Source organism: Phacochoerus africanus, chromosome 3, assembly GCF_016906955.1.
Source record: "Phacochoerus africanus isolate WHEZ1 chromosome 3, ROS_Pafr_v1, whole genome shotgun sequence".
Lineage (NCBI taxonomy): Eukaryota > Metazoa > Chordata > Mammalia > Artiodactyla > Suidae > Phacochoerus > Phacochoerus africanus.
Genome location: NC_062546.1, coordinates 188,924,414 through 188,943,633, shown reverse-complemented (window position 1 = coordinate 188,943,633; position 19,220 = coordinate 188,924,414). Strand labels below are relative to the sequence as shown.

Sequence of the window (19,220 nt, the reverse complement as noted above, 5' to 3'; positions counted from 1 at the left end):
TAACACTCTTGTATTTCCTTTAAGGGGGGGGGGGACGGTATTTGGGAGGGAACTAGATCTTTCATACAAGTGTTTGGTCCAGGGTGTTTAGACCTGTTTAGTTTCTTTGATGAAGCAATGGATTTGGAGAGCAAGTGGAATCCAGTCGAAGCAGATTTATTAATATAAAATGTGGAGTTCCCATCCTGGTGCAGTGGAAACGAATCCAACTAGCAACCATGAGGTTGCGGGTTCGATCCCTAGCCTCACTCAGTGGATTAAGGATCTGGCATTGCTGTAGCTGTGGCAGAGGCTGGCAGCTGTAGCTCCGATTAGACCCCTAGTCTGGGAACCTCCATATGCCACAAGTGTGGCCCCAAAGAGACAAAAGACAAAAATAAATCAATAAATATAAACTGTGCTTTTATTTATAATTTCACTAGATATCATCATATAACTTCATCTCTGCTGTGAGAGGCACGTGAGGTTGTGAGCTGCACGGGGCAGACACACGCTTCCTATACTTTCTAAGAGGGTCATGGGAGAAGCACTTAGCTCCTGCCTCCACTTCTTTCTCTGTCCAGTGGGACTGAGCATGTGTCTGTCTGCCCGATTGCTTTCATACGGTTGTTGAGAAGCTGTGACGTGAAGGCGCTTTAAAAAGTTCAAGGGGAAGGAAAAATGCCAGCTCTTACTTGGGACTGAATTGCACGCACGCACTTTGAAGTGAATTCTAGTAACTGAGGTCTCTGTTTACTAAGCTGGTTCCTGCTTTGCAAACAGTGAGAGGAGGAGATAATATGTGTGAGGAGAGCACTTTGAAAAGTTAAATGCAGTGTGAGAGCGCAAGGTATAATCATTCGCAAGGGAATTAGACACACCGAGGAACATCTGTAGGCTCCCAGGGTCTGATTGCGGAGCTGGCTCCCGGACTGCTGGCAGTTAGGAGAGGAATGTGGGTGAGGAGCTGGCACACGTCACCTTGGTGGCACGGTGCGCACCCTTCTCCTCCCTCCCCATCATCCTGTCCTTCAGGGGGGACATCCGTCTCCACTTTTTCAAAGTACAGGGGTTCGGGGTACCAGGTTCTGACAGACCACCCTGCTGGGACCCACTGTGGCCATCAGGCAGTCTTCTGTCATCACAGAGCCTCAGTTTCCTCTTACGTAAGAGACTTACCTTGTCTTTAAGGCTCTAAGAATATTGCAACATGATTCTAAATGGCAATGTAAACCTGTTTTTTTTTTTTTGTCTTTTTGCTATTTCTTGGGCTGCTCCCGGGGCATATGAAGGTTCCCAGGCTAGGGGTCGAATCGGAGCTGTAGCCACTGGCCTACGCCAGAGCCACAGCAACGTGGGATCCAAGACGCGTCTGCAACCTACACCACAGCTCACGGCAACGCCAGATCGTTAACCCACTGAGCAAGGGCAGGGACCGAACCTGCAACCTCATGGTTCCTAGTCGGATTCGTTAACCACTGCGCCACGATGGGAACTCCATAACCTGACATTTTTGACAGAAACACAAATGTGCACATTTTATTCACTCATATGGTCTTGGTGAAAAAGAGAGACCTCTAAGATCAACTGAATTGATTTTCCAATTTATTTAATAAATGTATCTACATACATACACACGAAGAGTGTGTGTGTATATATAAACGTATCAAGACTACTGATTCAAGCTTTGTATATATTCAAGATTTCTTGGAGTTCCCGTTGTGGCTCAGCCCGATAACAACCTGATTAGTATCCATGAGGATTCGGGTTCGATCCCTGGCCTTGCTCAGAGGTTAAGGATCTGGTACTGCCTTTTGCAGGTTGTGGTGTAGGTCCCAGATGGAGCTCAGATCCTGAATTGCTGTGGCTGTGGCATAGGCCGGAAGCTATAGCTCTGATTTGAAAGATTTCTTTTGCCCAAGATTTTTATAACCAAGCTGAATCTCATGCCTATAGGCCATTGAGGGCAAAAGGCCAACCAGAAGACCATACACCATTTTTTGGAAAAAACAATTAGGCTACAAATAGAAATTCATCGTTACTCTTGCAAGTTTTTTTTCCCACAAACTCTTAAGGAATGTTATCTACTAAATAGCAGATATCTACCTTTTAAATTGTCATTAATAATTTAGGAATTTGTATGAAGCAGCTGAAACCAATAACCACAGAATTATTGCTTTAAGAATATCATATAATGTGATAATGAATTTTTGTGTGGTAGTGGTTGTGGTGAAAGCAACAGGGCTTACTCTTACTTATCATGTACTTATTGCCTTTGATGTATGCAGAAGGCACCCAGGAAAACTTACTTTAATTCAGAATATATATATGGGGAAATTATCCAGTAAACTTATAATAAATCTATCTAGTTCTATAGTTCTCTTCTATATTATAAAAATATAATAAACTCTCATTCTATTATAAAATATTTGCTTTGTCACCTCAGGTTAGTATTGTGGTTAAGAGCAGAGACTCTGGATTCTGTCTTTGAAACCATTGCTTAATACCACGGTGAGAAGTTATTTACCTCACATAAACCTCAGTTTTCTCATCTGCGAAATGTGCATAATATATTTCTCTGGTAGCAAAGAATTGTGGCTTAGAGCTTTTGAAATATTGTGGCTTACATGTTTTTAAAATCTTGCTTTTTTTTCTTTAACCTTTTAATAGACGAAGTAAATACAGTAAAGCAAAGCAAGAAGCAGATGAAGAGAAACATTTGAATCAAGGTACAGAAAATTGGGTTAATTTTTTATATTGGATTTTTGATTTTATATTTTATATATTGGATTTTATGTTTAGCGCATGTCTCATGTTTTCCATTTATAAATGTCTAATATACCTATAGCTGTTAAGATTGTATTCCTTTCATGGAATTATCTAAATAATGTGCTTCAAAGTAACAAACTAAAATAGGTGACCAGTGTTATTTAAAGGTGGAGGAGGTTGGGGAATTTCCTTAGATGTTTCTTTTCTTTTATCCTCCACCCTGAAAAGGCACTGGTCTAGCTAGCTCATATATGTAGCCGGATGGCGAGATTTAACAGGTAACAATTGTTCCCATATTGTAAAGTAAAATATTTGGAGACAAATAGAATAAGGAATTGAACACATCACAGAGAGTATGTGCTGTGAAATTCAGGGTTGGCAAGATTTTGTTAGTGAATTTTAGTTATCCTGATGTTTCAAAGGGGGGGCAAAAATTACATTCGGAGAATGGCTCTAAATGACTAGAGCAAAGTAGAAGACGCAAATGAAGAGTGGTTGATGACTCTCCGGGAGTACGTCCCCTAGAACTTCCTAAGATGATGGCAGTGTTCTTTTACTGCACTGCCATCCAATGCATCAGCCTCAAGCACCTTGAAAACTTGAGAAGTAGCTAGTGTGAATAAGGAAGTGAATTTCAAATTGTATTTAATTTTAGCTCATTTTGCATTTAAATAGCAACAAGCGGCTAATAGTTCCCCTACAATTAGCACAGGAGGTAGAAGAGCAGGAAGAATTATCTTAAGGCAGATTTTCTTGGCTAGAGCATAAAAAGTGACAAAGGGTCATGGAGTGTCTGATAGTTTTCCATTTGTTCATCTCAAGTGTCCTTTCTTAAAAAGCATGCTTTCTCATCTGTATGTGGTGTATATTTTTTTAAAACAGAAAGTGATGTATTTTTTTTGAGATGAGGACAAAACAGACAGCCTTGGAAAATCAAAGTCCAAATTCAAAAGCTAGCCGGTATCCTGCACCTTTCGGGGGCGGGGGGCCTGGCTCCTGCCCCCGCCAAACCTCAGGAGCTCTAGCAGGGAAAGGCAAGGTGTGAATGCCAGTGGAAAGTTCCCAGCAATTACTAATGCCTCTTGTCCCAGACATCTCAGACTGCCTCGGAGCTCACATTCTGAATTCAGTTTGCCAGGAACTGTGGGGTGTGGCCGAATCACCCTTCCTGGTATTCAAACCACTCACAATTCAGTTACAACCTTTTCTCCAGTTGAAGCTTCCACGTGAAATTCCTTGTCTGTGCTTACAGCGCCTTCTTTCTAAAACAAGGAAAGTGGAAATCCAAGACAGACTGTGCATTTGCAAATTGTTTTCGGGTGAGAATGCTGAACCCTAGCCCCTTGATGTAGGGCCGCAGAACTTTGTGCCTTTGGAGAAAGAATTTGGCAAAGAGACTGAGGGCAGTGAGGCAAATAAGTGTTTATTAAGAGAGAAGAGAAGTGTGGAGAAAATACAGGCATGGGGCAGGCTGGTGGTAGGGAGTGGAAAGGGAGAGAGAAAGACAGAGAAAAAGCAAGAGAGGAAGAGAGCAACACGTGCTCTGAAGGTTGTTTAAATCACTTCTATGGGGGCAGTCCCTCCAGACTCCCTCTGGCCCATCATCTCATCTCTCTTCATCTGCCTTTGGCTGGACTCAGGGCCCTACCCTCAGGATGGATTTGAGCACAAGGGTCTCTGGGAAGTTGACAGGATGTACTATTTTCTGGTGCCCCTCCTTTCTCTGACCCCCTGAGGAAGCTTTCTGTGAGTGTGTAGTTCTGGGGGTCTCCTTGACCTCAAAAATGAGAAATCGATGGTCTCTATCTTTTATCCAAGTGGGATGCAGCCTTTATCTTGAAGTTATCTGTCCACAGGGAACAGATGACCGTTGCTCAGCCTGGGACTCATCTATCGCCTTGCTTCAAAATCAGCTCCCAGCGATTATCCCTCTGGTCCATTTACCTCAGGTTTAATCATTGTTTATTAATTGTTGGTCCAGATATGGGGCAAAAGGTGACACCCAGGAACAGGGTCATTTGAGAAAGTGTCTGTTATCTTCCCTAAGGGAAGATAAGATAGCTGGGGATGGTGTGTAGGATGCAGCTGAGTGGGACAACACTGTTTAGCTAACACGCTCCACATGCCACGTTTCCTTATAGAGACTCTCTTTTCCTCTGTGGGGTAGCTTGTTTTTAAAATTTCATCCTTGAAGTGTGAAGACATTCCTGGAACTCAGTAGGGTTACGGGCCTCTTAAGTGGCTCGCAGTTCTTCGTTTACTCCCTAACGCAACCCAGAGCAAGAATTCAAGCCTCTGCCTGTGTCTACGCCAAGTACTCTTCTCCTGCTAAGAAAACCTCTTCTGTGCGAAATACTTTTAGACCCAACTTCCGTTTACTAGTGGTTCCTGAGAAAGGTTCAGTCACCCTATTGCATGTTTATCGCTTAGGTGTTAGAACTTACGTGGACCCCTTTACCTACGAAGATCCCAATCAAGCAGTTCGAGAATTTGCCAAAGAAATCGACGCATCCTGCATTAAGATTGAAAAAGTCATCGGAGTTGGTACGTGTCTGAGTGTCTAGAAGCCTGTTGTCGCTGTGGGTATTAAATATATACGTGTGGATTATATAAACGCATAGGACCAGATTGTGTGTATGTGTATATGTAAATAGCTGTGGACGTGAAATTTCCTTGATCTGAGGAAAACACCAGTGCAGGGCCGGGCATGGAACAAGCACTCAACAAAGGGTAGCTATGAGCAATTCTTTTTCCACCTCGACTATGTTTCTGGTTCAGAGTTGATTCTTTGCCTCTCCCAAAGGTGAATTTGGTGAAGTATGCAGTGGGCGTCTCAAAGTGCCTGGCAAAAGAGAAATTTATGTGGCTATCAAGACGCTGAAAGCTGGTTATACAGACAAACAGAGGAGGGACTTCCTGAGTGAGGCCAGCATCATGGGACAGTTCGACCACCCCAATATCATTCACTTGGAAGGCGTTGTCACCAAATGTAAGTGGGTCACCCCCTTGACAGAGCCGAGTGAGAAGTTACTGGCAAATTAAACACACATTTTCTTTCCAGGGAAATGACAGATGGAGCAGACCCACTGATTGCTAATAGGAGGAAATCAGTGCAGGACAAGTCATTAATCTTGTAGTCAGCTCTAAATGAGTCTCTGGTTTAGGCTGATACCCTATTTCCAAGGCAGCTTGTGTGAGATTTTAGGGAAATTAGTATTGCTGATTTGGGGTATGCCTTGCCATCTTTCATATCTTTGCTAGACCAAACTGATTGTCACAGGGTAGGCTCAAGCAGATGGTAAGCAAAATAAATTTTAAGTACTTTTCATATAAAACACAACAAAACCTCGCCGCACCTTGTGCTCGAAGCTTCAGTTCCAGATGCAGGGAGCGAATCTTGGGAATCTGTTATATTGGGGGATTTGCTTGTCTGCTCTGCATGATTTATGCAGTTGCCGTTCAGCACCTATTTACAGTAACACCTGGGTGAACCTTCCTTTTTTAGTCCATTAGCGGTCGCTGAGCCCGTGAACCACGCTTCAGTTAAAATACGACAGAGCTCAACAGGCGCGTTTTGCGAAGCAAACCCTGAATGCATCTGTAAGGCTGGCTAAGAGCAACTTATAAAGTGGCATGTGGACCAGGCAGCTGAAATGGTTACTATTGAAGGTGGCTCTGTTCCAGGAGCCGTGGTACCTACCACAGTTGCTACAAGTCAGGGATCTTGTAAGCCTGGGGCTGTGTCTCCAGGAAGGACAAAGTGCCATTTAATTTGATTCCCAGTGCCTGTGAAAATTGGCTTCCATCAATGGGTGCAGAGTGGCTGCTGCAGTGGGTGAAGTGGATACAGTTCGAAGAGTAAACTACGGGCATTAGGTCTGGGTGGAGGTGGCAGTAAGACACAAGGGCACAGACTCTAAGCAGAGAAAACAGATTACTAAAAAAAACAGAGCAAGAATACACTAATTTAGACGTCCTCAAACTTAAACATACGTCATAATTCTGGAAAACTCATGAAAACACTTTGCTGGACCTCATCCTCACAGATTTGATTCAGTGAGTGGGGACCCATGAGTTCCCCTTTCTAAAGAGTTCAAGCTCAAACAAGCTGGAGTTCCGGGGACATCGGTTCTGATAACCTTTGGCCTAGTGACCAAGGATTTGCAGATCATCTACTGCTAGTCAATTACTGGGAGGTCTTGACTAGTAGCTCAAGCTCTCGGTTTCTCATCTGCAAAACAGAGAGATGAAAATAGAACTTGCCTTACAAGGTTATTTCAGAGGCAGTATTTAGCATGTGTGGCATAATGCTTATTTAGCAAATTAAAAACAACAACAACGAAGTATTCACTGGCATTATTATGTCTTAAGAAGGACATCTTTCTCCATCTTCAGATTCCTTTAAAGAAGGAAACTTGGTGCTTAGGGTATATAATTTTCCACCTCAGGTGAAGGCTATAATTAGCATAGAATAGCTCTATTGGCTTTTTAAGATTAGTTTTACAGACAGGATATTTTTTTCTGTTGCCTGTGGCCTTGGGGGCTGCCCAGAGCCCTTCACTACTTTAATTAAAAGATAACATTCCCTTTAAATACTTCTGCAGGCCTATTTTCTCAAAAGGAGGCTCTGTTCAGCGTGGGGTGTTTTTCCTGGGGTAGACAGTGATTTTCGTAGCACCTCTGCAGAAGAGAGAAGAAACAGGGGATCTTTGTGTTCAGGTCCCGCCGCGCCTCTAAAACCTGTAGCCATTACCGCTGTAACTGCTATAAACGACTGGATGCATTTGCATAATGCAGTTGTCACTGAATTAAAATGATTTAAAATTTCCACCAGAGGAGCTGTCCCCTTCTCCCACCCTTCCCCTCCCCATGGCATCCTTGTCTGTTCCTGGGAAGGACTGGCCTCTGCCGGGAACCCAGCCTGCACCCGTTTTATAAGCCCCTCTGCCTATGGAAAGTTTCCTCTTTATTTCTTGTGTAGAGTTCAGAAAGATTCTAACGAATGGATATTTTTCATAACCAGAAAAAGGAAGGTAGAAAAATTGTGAAGATGATACCTATAGTGGGACGAGGGAGGTGTGAGGCCGTGGTGGGGGGGGGGTCTGAATTCATGACCAGCAGTTCCTTAAGTAACTTGGCCAATGGACAGGGAGACTGTACATTTTCTCCATGACCCTTTTACATCTTCTGCTTCCTTCCCCACCTTTCCAGGGGGATCTGGTGAAACAGAGGTAGGTGTTAATGCACCACCAAGAGAATCACCCCTTATCATCCGCTGACGAAGTATCTTTTGATTAAGACAGGGTCATTAAAACTCATTTAGACACATTTGTTCTGTGTGGTCACAGATGTAGAGAGCAAATGAATCTGATGACTTAAGAGCCTCCTATTTATATTGATAGGAACGTGTACTAGGACCTCTCCCTGGAACCGAGGGGAAGGAGATCAGAAGTGGTTTAACTCATCCTTTGGTCCACACCAAGACTCCTGCCCTTTCTGTCTGCTTTCATTCATCACTTAAATATGAAGAGTCCATGGTGTTGTTTTCTCATCCCATATGCTTGCCTAAGAAAGACTTCTTAGGAATGATAGCAAATGCATAACCAGAAACCAAATTGATAGATGGGACTTCATTGAAATTAGAAGCTTCTGCTTTTCCAAAATGTTGCCTCCGAAATGAAGACATTTTTCCTTTCCCCACACCAGAACAGAGGCTGATCTGAAAGGGGCTCTATGTGAGAAATGAATTGGTTTTTGAATAATTATGGAGCTTGGATTTCCCATCATGGCTAAGAGGAAACGAATCCGACTAGCATTCATGAGGACGCAGGTTCCATCCCTGGACTCACTCAGTGGGTTAAGGATCTGGTGTTGCAGTGAACTGCAGTATAGGTCGAAGACAGCTTGATCTGGCGTTGCTGTGGCTGTGGTGTAGGCCAGCAGCCGTAGCTCTGATTCGACCCCTAGCCTGGGAACCTCCATATGCCTTAGTTGCAGCCCTAAAAAGACCCCCCCCCCAAAAAAAAAAAGTATGGGGCCTTTTCAGCAGTGACCCATCTCGTCACACTTTCCTGACTGGGTGTCCAAGTCTAAACAGTCCACAAAGTTAGCAATAAATATTTTTTTACTTACCAAACTAAAATTTTATTTTCCTCCCAGAGACTCTTTTACGTTCTCTTTGCTTTAACCCTTGCCTCCGGAAAATATTGAAGATTACACTCCACCCCCCTCCCACAAATTCCCTTTAGAAAGAAGGAGTTTCAGACCTTGACACCATTGCCAGGGATTAAGAAACTCAAGCATGAAGCTTACGTCCTAAGGTCCTCGGGAAGAAAACTAAAGTCAAATGAAAGTGTTTCCCCCAAACCTTAAAATCATTTTGATGTCTTTTCTGAAAAGAGGGGATAGGGTGCTAAAATGTTCTATTACTGAATAAAAATTGCTGCCTGTAAATTAAAATTGACCCTTTTCTGTCATCTTTGTATTTGTCGTTGCTGCTGCTGAGGTTGGCAGCTTAAGGAAGCAAATAGACTTTTTTTTTTATTGATAATTTTTTATTTTTTATTTTTTTTATTGATAGATAGGAAAGGGGAAAAGAAGGGATGTAGCTCATGACCTGGGGTGAGGGGAGGGTTAATATTTGTACTTGAGCTTTAAGATGTGTCTGTGTCTGGGTAATGAAGTAGCCAGCATGCAGCTACTGCTCCAGGAAATGTGCGTTTCTCTAAATTAGGTAAAAAAAAGAAAAAAAGAAGTTTCTCTGTTCATTGATTCCTCTAGCATTACATAAGTGGCTCTTCTGGGGACAAAATTAATTAATTATCCTGAAGATTTTTTTTTTTTTTCTTTCAACTGGCCTGCCCATTCTTCTTCTCCGTTTGCTTCATAGAACAAACACCCCTTCGCTTTCTCCCTGGATACCAGAGGCCACTTTAGTTAAAGACCTTGTCCAGAAGCCACCCAAAGGGTTAACCTTCCAGATGGAATTTAAACCTAACTCATCCTTTTAATATTTCATTCCTCGCTCCCCACAGCTGAGGCATAAGCTTGGCTTGTTTTAATTAAATTAGATCGCACAAGACAGGTGTCTTGGCAGGAAAATTGTGCACAGCCCATTTTTATCTCATTAACTGCAGTGCTCATCAAGGGTCTGTGTTTTTCTTTCTGAAAACTCTAGGTAAACCCGTAATGATCATAACGGAGTACATGGAGAACGGCTCCTTGGACGCATTCCTCAGGGTACGTGACTACTCAAACCCGAGAATGTTGGTATTGAGAAAACTCTGACAAGACTCCTTTTGGTTGTATCCTTGGGCTTTTTTACTGGGGCGAAGGAAGAAGAGGAGAAATAGAGAATGGTGTGCTTTTTAAAAGCTATTCAATAGCCCACGTTCAAGGTGGGTTGCATTTGATTTATTCTTGGATCGTGGGGCTGTTGGAGCCATAGGTTCATTACAGTTGGATAATTTCCATCCATCGCAGGAAGCAAACCAACTCCTAGGATATGCTCCGCTCGTGAATTAGTGACTTTGGTCAAAAAGGCCCGGAAATAATATTGGAGTTTCATTGCACACCGGATACAGATAGCAAAAAAGATCCAAGTAATAAATGCTTGGTGAAAATTAATTTGGCCTAATGCTAATGAGATTGTACCTCCTTTTCCTCTGCAGAAGAATGATGGCAGGTTTACGGTCATTCAGCTAGTGGGCATGCTTCGTGGCATTGGGTCTGGGATGAAGTATTTATCGGATATGAGCTATGTGCATCGAGACCTGGCTGCACGGAACATTCTAGTCAATAGCAACTTGGTCTGCAAAGTGTCTGATTTCGGCATGTCCCGGGTGCTGGAGGATGATCCAGAAGCCGCTTATACTACCAGGGTAAGGAGACTTGGTGACCTCTGGGTTTTGACGCTGATGAAACTATTCCTCTCGCATTGGTGCTTAAGCCTTTTGTGATTTTTATATGTTCCTCATCCTTCAGAGCCTCTTCACAGCCATGTGTCCATTTTTTTTTTGTTTTTTGTTTTTTGTTATTGTTGTTGTTGTTGTTGCTATTTCTTGGGCCGCTCCCGCGGTATATGGAGGTTCCCAGGCTAGGGGTCGAATCGGAGCTGTAGCCACCGGCCTACACCAGAGCCACAGCAACGCGGGATCCGAGCCGCGTCTGCAACCTACACCACAGCTCACGGCAACGCCGGATCGTTAACCCACTGAGCAAGGGCAGGGACCGAACCCGCAACCTCATGGTTCCTAGTTGGATTCGTTAACCACTGCGCCACGACGGGAACTCCCATGTGTCCATTTTTAAGTCGTGTTTCCAAGAGGGATTTTGAAACAGCCTCTAGATATGTGACCACTTTACAAAGCCGCAAACTAGAGTGTCAGTATTGAATCTTTTCACACTTAATCTACCTTCCTTCTGTCCTTTCTTCCTGTTTATTTTAGATTTTCTACTTGGCTCCTTTTTATTCTTTTTTTAAAAAGTCTTCTTTTAAACAAGGCAGAACTATGTTTCTAGTCGGCTACCTACCGAATCTGAGAATGTATACACAGGATTTATTAAACATTTACACTGTGCGAGGTTTCCCAGTATCTAATGGCCTTCATTTTACTACTGGTAGATAAGCTGGGATTAAGGCACAGTTAAGCGTTATCAGTATACAGTTAATGGCTATGCTATCTTAGCTGGATAATCTGAATAAAAGATACTAATGGAATAAACACAGAATCATAAAAGTTATTGGCCATTAAGGCTGACACTTGTTAAAATCAACATGAGGAAGGCCAGCGATTTTCCTCCTTTAATACTCACCATTGTGCATCTGGAATAGTAAGTGATAGTTTTGTTGTTTTTTTGTTTTGTCTTGTTTTGTTTTGTTGTGTAGTTCTTTCGGGGTGTGGCTTTTTTTTTTTTTGATAGCAGTGTGGAAGTGTTCAGTTTCTTTGGCTGTAGATTTGATTCTGACTCATATCCTCTTCTGAATTCTGTGTCCATTCATTTGGGAAAGAGAACACATCTTTATCAATGCTAAAGACTTCTTATCTTTTTCAGTAGTTGAAGAAAGGAAAGATAAAGGAAGCTTCTAGAATGATGCATTTACCTAGATAAAACCTTAGCCAAATATTTACGGGAGGTGGAAGTCAGCACAAATGTCCAGATGTATGGAACAAGCATAAATGTAACACACTGGGTCTGCAGAGTACGCTTCAGTGAACCTGTGAAATTTCTAGGACAATTTATTGCCCTGTTTAGTAGTCCTAATAAAGCAAAGAAAACTTTGAAATGATGTCCTCTCAAAGAGCTTAAGGGTCTGAATTAAAATTGAATTGATTTCCCCAGATGGAACCCTAAGAAATTCGAAACTGCCTTCAAAATACATTGCATACAAGCATGATCAAACCAGAGACATTTGAGACCTTTAAACTTTCCTTGGGTAATCTTCAATTATTTTACCATTTCTGCAGATCCTTTTTTAAAATTAAATAATAATCAAAATCTTCCCTTACTCCATTAAAGTCAGTAATGGCTTTAGCATCTGGAATTCTTTGACGTCCTCTAAGAGCCTCTTTTGTGTATCATCGTTTAGCTACATTGGGCATGTTTTTCATGCTCTGCAAGAGTTGGGTGACAGTGGAATGGAGAGAAACGTTCGTGTTTAACTTCCTTAGTTCATGATTTCAGAAGCAATGTTAAGCATTGCCTTTGTGCTGCTGGGTAAGAGAATCCAGCAAGGAGTCAAAATTACTGTCAGCTGTGCATCCATTGCTATACGCCATGGATAATGTGTGTTTTGTAAAACCTAAACTATCCTCTCTCCTACAGTATTGCCTTAAGCAGAGACCAGGTAATAGGTAGACTTTTTTAAAAAATAATTAAACAGATAAGATGTTTACTTCCGCACAGCTAAAGAGAACACGTGAGAACCATCCTAACCTGGAAGAGTTTAGTTAGAATACACACATCTTTTTGTTATTGTTTGGAAAGCTGTCTCAGGAATGCTGTTGTCCTGCTTGGCAAACTGTAACAACATTCAGAAACCAAAATGGCACATCAGTGTACTTGGGGGATAACTGAGAGCTTGGATGTTCACAGGGTGGCAAGATTCCTATCCGGTGGACTGCGCCAGAAGCAATTGCCTATCGTAAATTCACATCAGCAAGTGATGTATGGAGCTACGGGATCGTTATGTGGGAAGTGATGTCGTATGGAGAGAGACCCTACTGGGACATGTCCAATCAAGATGTGAGTCTTTATGGTCTGAAATATGTGTCTTTGCCTTGAGATTCAGGAAGTCTAAGTGTATGATGGAGTAAGTGTTGCACTTGAAATGATACATTAAGCTAAGATTCTTAATACAACTGTGTCTAGTAATCTAGCTAAAACTTATGGTCACAGATTTCCAGGACGAAAATAACAAAGCCTAACTGGTATAATATGGGAAATAGATAAATAGAGAGACAGACAGATAAAGGTATAGCTCGATCAGTTAGTGATATGGAGCAGTGTGTTTACCTGGTTAACTTTTAAATGCATACTGAAATAAAATTAAATTTTGAATTTTAAGAAAAGGCAGGGATATTTGAAAAACACGAATTTCGCATGAGATGCTATTGACATGAAAGTTTGATTGGAAGAAAACTAGTGAATATTTTAAAGCTGGCAAAGTTGTAATTAGAGCTTGCCCCTTGAGGACTCTAAAATAAAGCTTCACTAAATGACCCTTTGTAAATTATGCACATCCCTTTAAATGTACCATCTGGACTACTTCGAAAGGGAGTATCCACAATGCCTGCAGTTTCAGAAAAGCATTCAATAATGACACTAATAAGATTCCAGAGTAATAGAATTTAATTACAAACATCTCTAGTGAGAAAGAAAAAAACAGATCTAGACCAAGGGATCTTCCTAGAGTACTTACTAGCTAATTCTGGGAAGGTGTTCTAGAAGGGCTAGAAATCAGAACAAAATAAAATGCCCTTTTTTAAAAAAGCAAGAACAAAAACAAAACTTTCCTAATATTAGCATAGAGTATGTTTATTAATGCATGGCATTCAATTTATCAATAAAAGCTATATTTTAGAAAATGTCTTTTTTAAAATGTTTGTCTACGATGTGGAATGTTACCTGACCATCTGCCTTGCCCCCAAACAACAGGACATTACAAAACCTTGACAATAAAGTAAAAAAAAAAACAAGAAATAGGATGCTGAGAGTTCCCTTTGCGGCTCAGCAGGTTCAGGACCCTACATTATCTCTGTGAGGATGCAGGTTCGATCCTTGGCCCGGCTCAGTGAGTTAAGGATCCAGCATTGCTGCAAGGCACGGTGTAGTTCCCAGACCCAGCTCAGATCCAGTGTTGTGTGGCTGTGGCATAGGCCTCAGCTGCAGTTCTGATTCAACCCCTAGCCCAGGAACTTTCAGATACCACAAGTGCAGCCCTATAAAGAAAAGGAAAGAAATGGGAGGCTGGTTGCCTTATCAGGATATGAATGTCTAGAGCAATCCAGAAGCTAATTAGCTCTATGCCCAGTGGGGCAAAAAGAATTCTCCAACTAGATTAAGAGGAATGGTGGTGTTGACATGGTTTTGTCTGTAAATTATAAAGGAAGGTTCATAGCCTATAGGAAGAAAGACAGCAGCCAGCACAACTGATAGATAATTACAAGCTAGAGAAAGAGTATGAAAGTGACTAGTGTGTAATCTATTGTTTGATGTGATTATGCTCTGCCGACACCTTCAAGTACCTTTCTTGTAGTAACATTTGGTTTCGAGTGAGAGACATTCAAAGGAACAAAGACAGACGAGTAGTGCCTGCATTTACTTATTTAATTATTCTATATTAAAACTTATCTTTATTTCGGGTAGAGTGGTGGCCAAATGCGCAGAAGAACAGATCTAAAATGTCAGTTTTCCCATCCTTAATATTTTCAGGCCTAGAGTTTTGACAGTTTTTATACTATACTAAAACAACCTTGTTGTTTTAAACTTTCAGCTGTCTGCCTTCATCTGTGAAAAAGCCTCTGAAGCCAGTTCTCTCTCACAAATAATATTGCTCTATCATTCACATGTATTTGCCTTTGCATTGGATTCTGTATAGAACAGGGATTAAGAGGAAATGTAACTGGAGAATTACTTTCATGGGTAGAATTCATTTAGCATATGGTGAATGGAGTCAAAGCCACTGCTGAGAAGATGTCAAACTTACCAAGTTTTTTTGTTTGTTTGTTTGTTTTAATCCTTTGCCCCTCTAAAACATCTAGCAGTAAACTGAGAAATTATGCTTTGTTAACCCACAAGCCATCTTCCAAGCTGGCAGTGGATAGGGAGCTAATGAAAGAGTACTAAGCGGTCTGAGGGTTTATAACACATTGTGTTGATCTGGCATCAGCCCAACGTCCCTTGCATTCTCCTCAGTTCAATGTATGATGTTTTCATTGGGTCTAGAGTCCACACCATGCACCTGGAAAGATAAAAGGAAGTCAGAGGATCAAACTGACCCAATGTCATTGCCAGAAATTAATAGAATCGTGTTCAGTAAGGTACCATGTAGAAGTCTACTTCAGAAGAAGTAAATTAATACTAATACAATAGGATGTTGACAAAAAAAAATACGTGGGAGAAAAAGGTTCAGAGGGCTTAATAAATCCCAAGATGATTGTTAAGCTGAAACAGTATCCTGGTTAAAAGGACCCCAATTATACTGGTACACAGAAGCTGGACTCAACTGAATTGATTATTTTCTGTTAAAGGCCAATTGTTAGAGCAGTAACTGACCCACTGCAGGGAAATCTGATGTGGTTATTGAGTTCGCTGAAGCCAGTGGTAGTTTCACTGGGAGCTATCATTTTGAGGTGGGGGGAGGTACCGATTTAAAACAAACAAAACTTTTTAAAATCTCCAAACAAAAGTCCTCAGAATCTCACATTAACAAAGCCTGTGAGTAGCCAAGAAATGAAGAATTCCCCTTTTTATATTTGGCATGAGTCCTACCACATTATCACTGGGATTCTTGCCCTAAAGAAGGGAGGTTCAGAAAAGCCAGTAAGAAAAATACTGCAATACCTGTGAAGACAGATTCAAAAAAGTAGAATGAGAAGAAAGCCTATTGAATGGTTTATGGCTTATAAGGCCACTCTGGGCAGGAGGCAGTCATGACTTACCATTATAACTTCTTTCCTTAGATGTGTAAGGGTCCCTCTTAAAATATAAATGCCCTAAAGGAAAGTTTTTTAATTACTATTTTTAAAACTTTAATTATTAGGGCCAAGGTCAGTTGACAGACGACTAAGACCAAGAAAGAGATACAGAATTGGTACATGGTGTATTTTGGTCGTCTGAAAGTAAAAATGGCTGGAGGGCATCTGGAGGGGTTGAGGAACATGCTGTTTGGAGAGAGGTAATATCTTCTGGATCGGAAAGTCTAGAGAGTGGGCTCTGGTATTGATCCACCTGCTGTCTGATCAAGAGGATACAGCCTCAAAATGATGCAAAGGGCCCTCCATTTGGGAACCAACTATGAATGGTTGCTAAGGAATGTATTTAACACTCGGATAGAGTCTCTTCTGCTAAGAGTGTTTGGCTGATGCTGGATAGAAGAATGGAGAGAGACATTGCCCTGTGGTCTCTGGGGGGCCAGGCCAACACCCTGTTGTTGATCTGATTGGGTTCTAACCACTTTGGAACATGGACACCTGTCCACTTTTCTGAGTTTCAGATGGGCATCATCTGCCATTTGAGAACCGCCTCATAGCAACAGCTGGCTTCCTTGCTCTGTTGCCAGCAATACTCAGCTCCAGCTTTGGCTTCTGTGAAAGAACTGGAGCCGTTCCCGTGCTCAGGCTTGCTGGCAGTTTAATGTACAGGGACCTTGCCGAGCAGGAGGTTGAACCTCGAACAACAGCTTGCCTGGCATCTCAACATACCATTCTGGGTTTTCTATTTATTTTTTTGATAGGTGATTAAAGCCATCGAGGAAGGCTATCGGCTGCCCCCTCCAATGGACTGCCCCATTGCACTCCACCAGCTGATGCTGGACTGCTGGCAGAAGGAGAGAAGCGACAGGCCTAAATTTGGGCAGATTGTCAACATGTTGGACAAACTCATCCGCAACCCCAACAGCTTGAAGAGGACGGGGACCGAGAGCTCCAGGTCAGCCATGCTTACTTAATAGTGATGTATGAAAGAATACATCAGAGATGGCAGGCACGTAGTGACTCACTCTAATGCCTGCCTTTTAGTCAGAGGCCACTTCACAGCTGTCTGCAACCTGGGTGGCTTCTTTCTCATTTAATAGGGTATTTATGGTAGTTCTGTTCACCATGTGGAAGATCTTAATACCTGTCAAGCCTCAAATAGAAGTAAGAAAAACAAATTCATTTTATTTTATCTTATTTTATTTTATTTTGCTCTTTTTTCAGGGCCACATCCATGGCATATGGAGGTTCCCCAGCTAGGGATCTAATTGGAGCTACAGCTGCCAGCCTGCCTCAGAGCCACAGCAACACCAGATCCAAGCCATGTCTGTGATCTACACCACAGCTCATGGCAATGCTGGATCCTTTACCCACTGAGCAAGGCCAGGGATTGAACCCACAACCTCATGGTTCCTAGTCGGATTCATTTCTGCTGTGCCACAATGGGAACTCCAGAAAAACAAATTTAAAAAAAAAAAGCAGCAAAAGAATAGCTAAAGTACTTATTTTATGAGGCTGGGCCTGAGAACTTAGGAAGGGGATGAAGTGTACTTTTGGGCGTAAGGTTACTAGATGCTACATTTGAAAAGGGGAAAGGAACCCTGGCTTAGCAACAAATAAGGACTAGAAGGCAGCTCTTTAGGCACTGCAACTTTAAGGTGACTTAGTAAAGTGTTAATTGCAGCAGGAGATTCATGGGTTTCAATTCTTAAAGTTACTGTTTTCTGAGTCCTTCAAGAATAGAAGGAAACGGGAGTAAAATAAAAACCGGTGAAGTTACAAAGCATGCAGACGAATATTTGAGAAGCGTTTTAAAAACTAAAATGATTGAACCACCCGTCAAAGAGGTAGTTACCTCATTGGAAAGAGAGAAAGGAAGCATTTCAGTCTAGAAAGAAGATAAAGATACTACAGGTCTTATCCTTCAGTAAGAATTTTTCTACCTAGAAACTGAGCTTTACTGGTGTAAGATCCAGGCTATCTTGATCACCAGTCCCATCTGAAAGGGTGCCCATCCTTAGGAGTTAAATGGTTTAGGAAGAGAGGCATAAGGAGATTAGGTGATTCTGGCCTGCCTGAAGTGAGGCATCTATTCATCTCCAGATCTGTGCTTCTCAAAGTCTTCTCTTTCAGCAAAACCCTGAGTTAAAAATCATGGAGGCCATTTCCTCCGTGATATCCAAGCCTTTCCTGTCTTGGCTTGCACTAGGGTGTTCTCCTCCAGTCTCTTTCTTGAAAACTTAGCCTATAGACCATAGAAGAGAAGGAATACGTTTCTCTTTACAATACATGAGAACAGGGATCGGTAACAAACAGCAGAGATCCCCTCCTTTCTCCTTTAGGTTTTCAGATCCCTTCCTGTTGTCTGCCATATGCAGAGCTTAATGACCAATGCTCTTCTGAAATAACACTGGGCTGAATTCACATTTTTCTTCTGCCCTTTGGGAGATGTGTGACCTAAAATAAAATAAGATCTCCTTAGAGATACTTCTGGTCTATTTTTGGTTCTTCTCTTTTCCAAGAGGGTGAAAGTAGATGGTGCTAAGACCTCTCTTCCAGGTGTAACTGGTCTCTTCTATTCCAAGGTAAACCTCCCCCAGCTTTTACAGCTCCATCTCCAGATCTCATGTATTTTTGTCTGAGGGTCTTCAGGCCAGTTCTTTGGTTCTTTGGTATTTGGCGCTTCTGCTGGCCGCATAAAATCTTTAGCTGCTGACATTGCATCATGTGTACTTAGCACCAAAGTGCAGAACAAATTGGGTTATCGGATACATTTTTCTCACTTCTAACTTTTTCTTATTGATGGTGCTTAAAGAGCTTTGGTGCTTCTCACCGCTTGCTGATAATGGATGTAGTGTAACATGGTATGTGATTCAGCACAAAATTAGGCAAATGTCACAGTGTTCCACAAAGAGCACCAAGATTTCCAGAACAAGCTTGAGAATGACCCTTCGAGTTAGTTGATACTGAGTAAGGATCTTTTCCTTCTAAGGTCATTTTAACCTTGTCAGCCCAAAGCCTACATGTTGTCCTTTTAATGTTCTTGGCTTAAAGTTAGAAGCAGATGCAAATTATTGGTTTTTGTCTAATAAAAAAGATTACCGGTAAGCATTCAACACTAATGTCTCAAATTCCGCACAGTAGTATTTGTTATTGGCTCAAAATTGGGGAAAGAATGAAATCTTTCCTGATTATTCTTACCATAAAAGTCTGCAGAATTTTATCCAGAAAAATGGACTTAATTGAAATAATGGACATAAAAGAAAGGTCAGAAAG

The 19,220-nt window shown here is 41.8% G+C and overlaps 1 protein-coding gene across 2 annotated transcripts in view; it reads left to right on the top strand.

Moving 5' to 3' along the window:
• EPHA4 (EPH receptor A4) overlaps window positions 1-19,220 on the top strand; it is a 150,404-nt gene that overhangs the window by 123,399 nt on the left and 7,785 nt on the right. For both annotated transcript variants that reach the window (XM_047773621.1, XM_047773622.1), the window contains exons 9-15: window positions 2,650-2,708; window positions 5,179-5,292; window positions 5,552-5,737; window positions 9,926-9,987; window positions 10,419-10,628; window positions 12,844-12,993; window positions 16,706-16,899. In XM_047773621.1, the coding sequence (XP_047629577.1) occupies window positions 2,650-2,708; window positions 5,179-5,292; window positions 5,552-5,737; window positions 9,926-9,987; window positions 10,419-10,628; window positions 12,844-12,993; window positions 16,706-16,899 (975 nt within the window). The remainder of the gene's footprint in view (window positions 1-2,649; window positions 2,709-5,178; window positions 5,293-5,551; window positions 5,738-9,925; window positions 9,988-10,418; window positions 10,629-12,843; window positions 12,994-16,705; window positions 16,900-19,220) is intronic.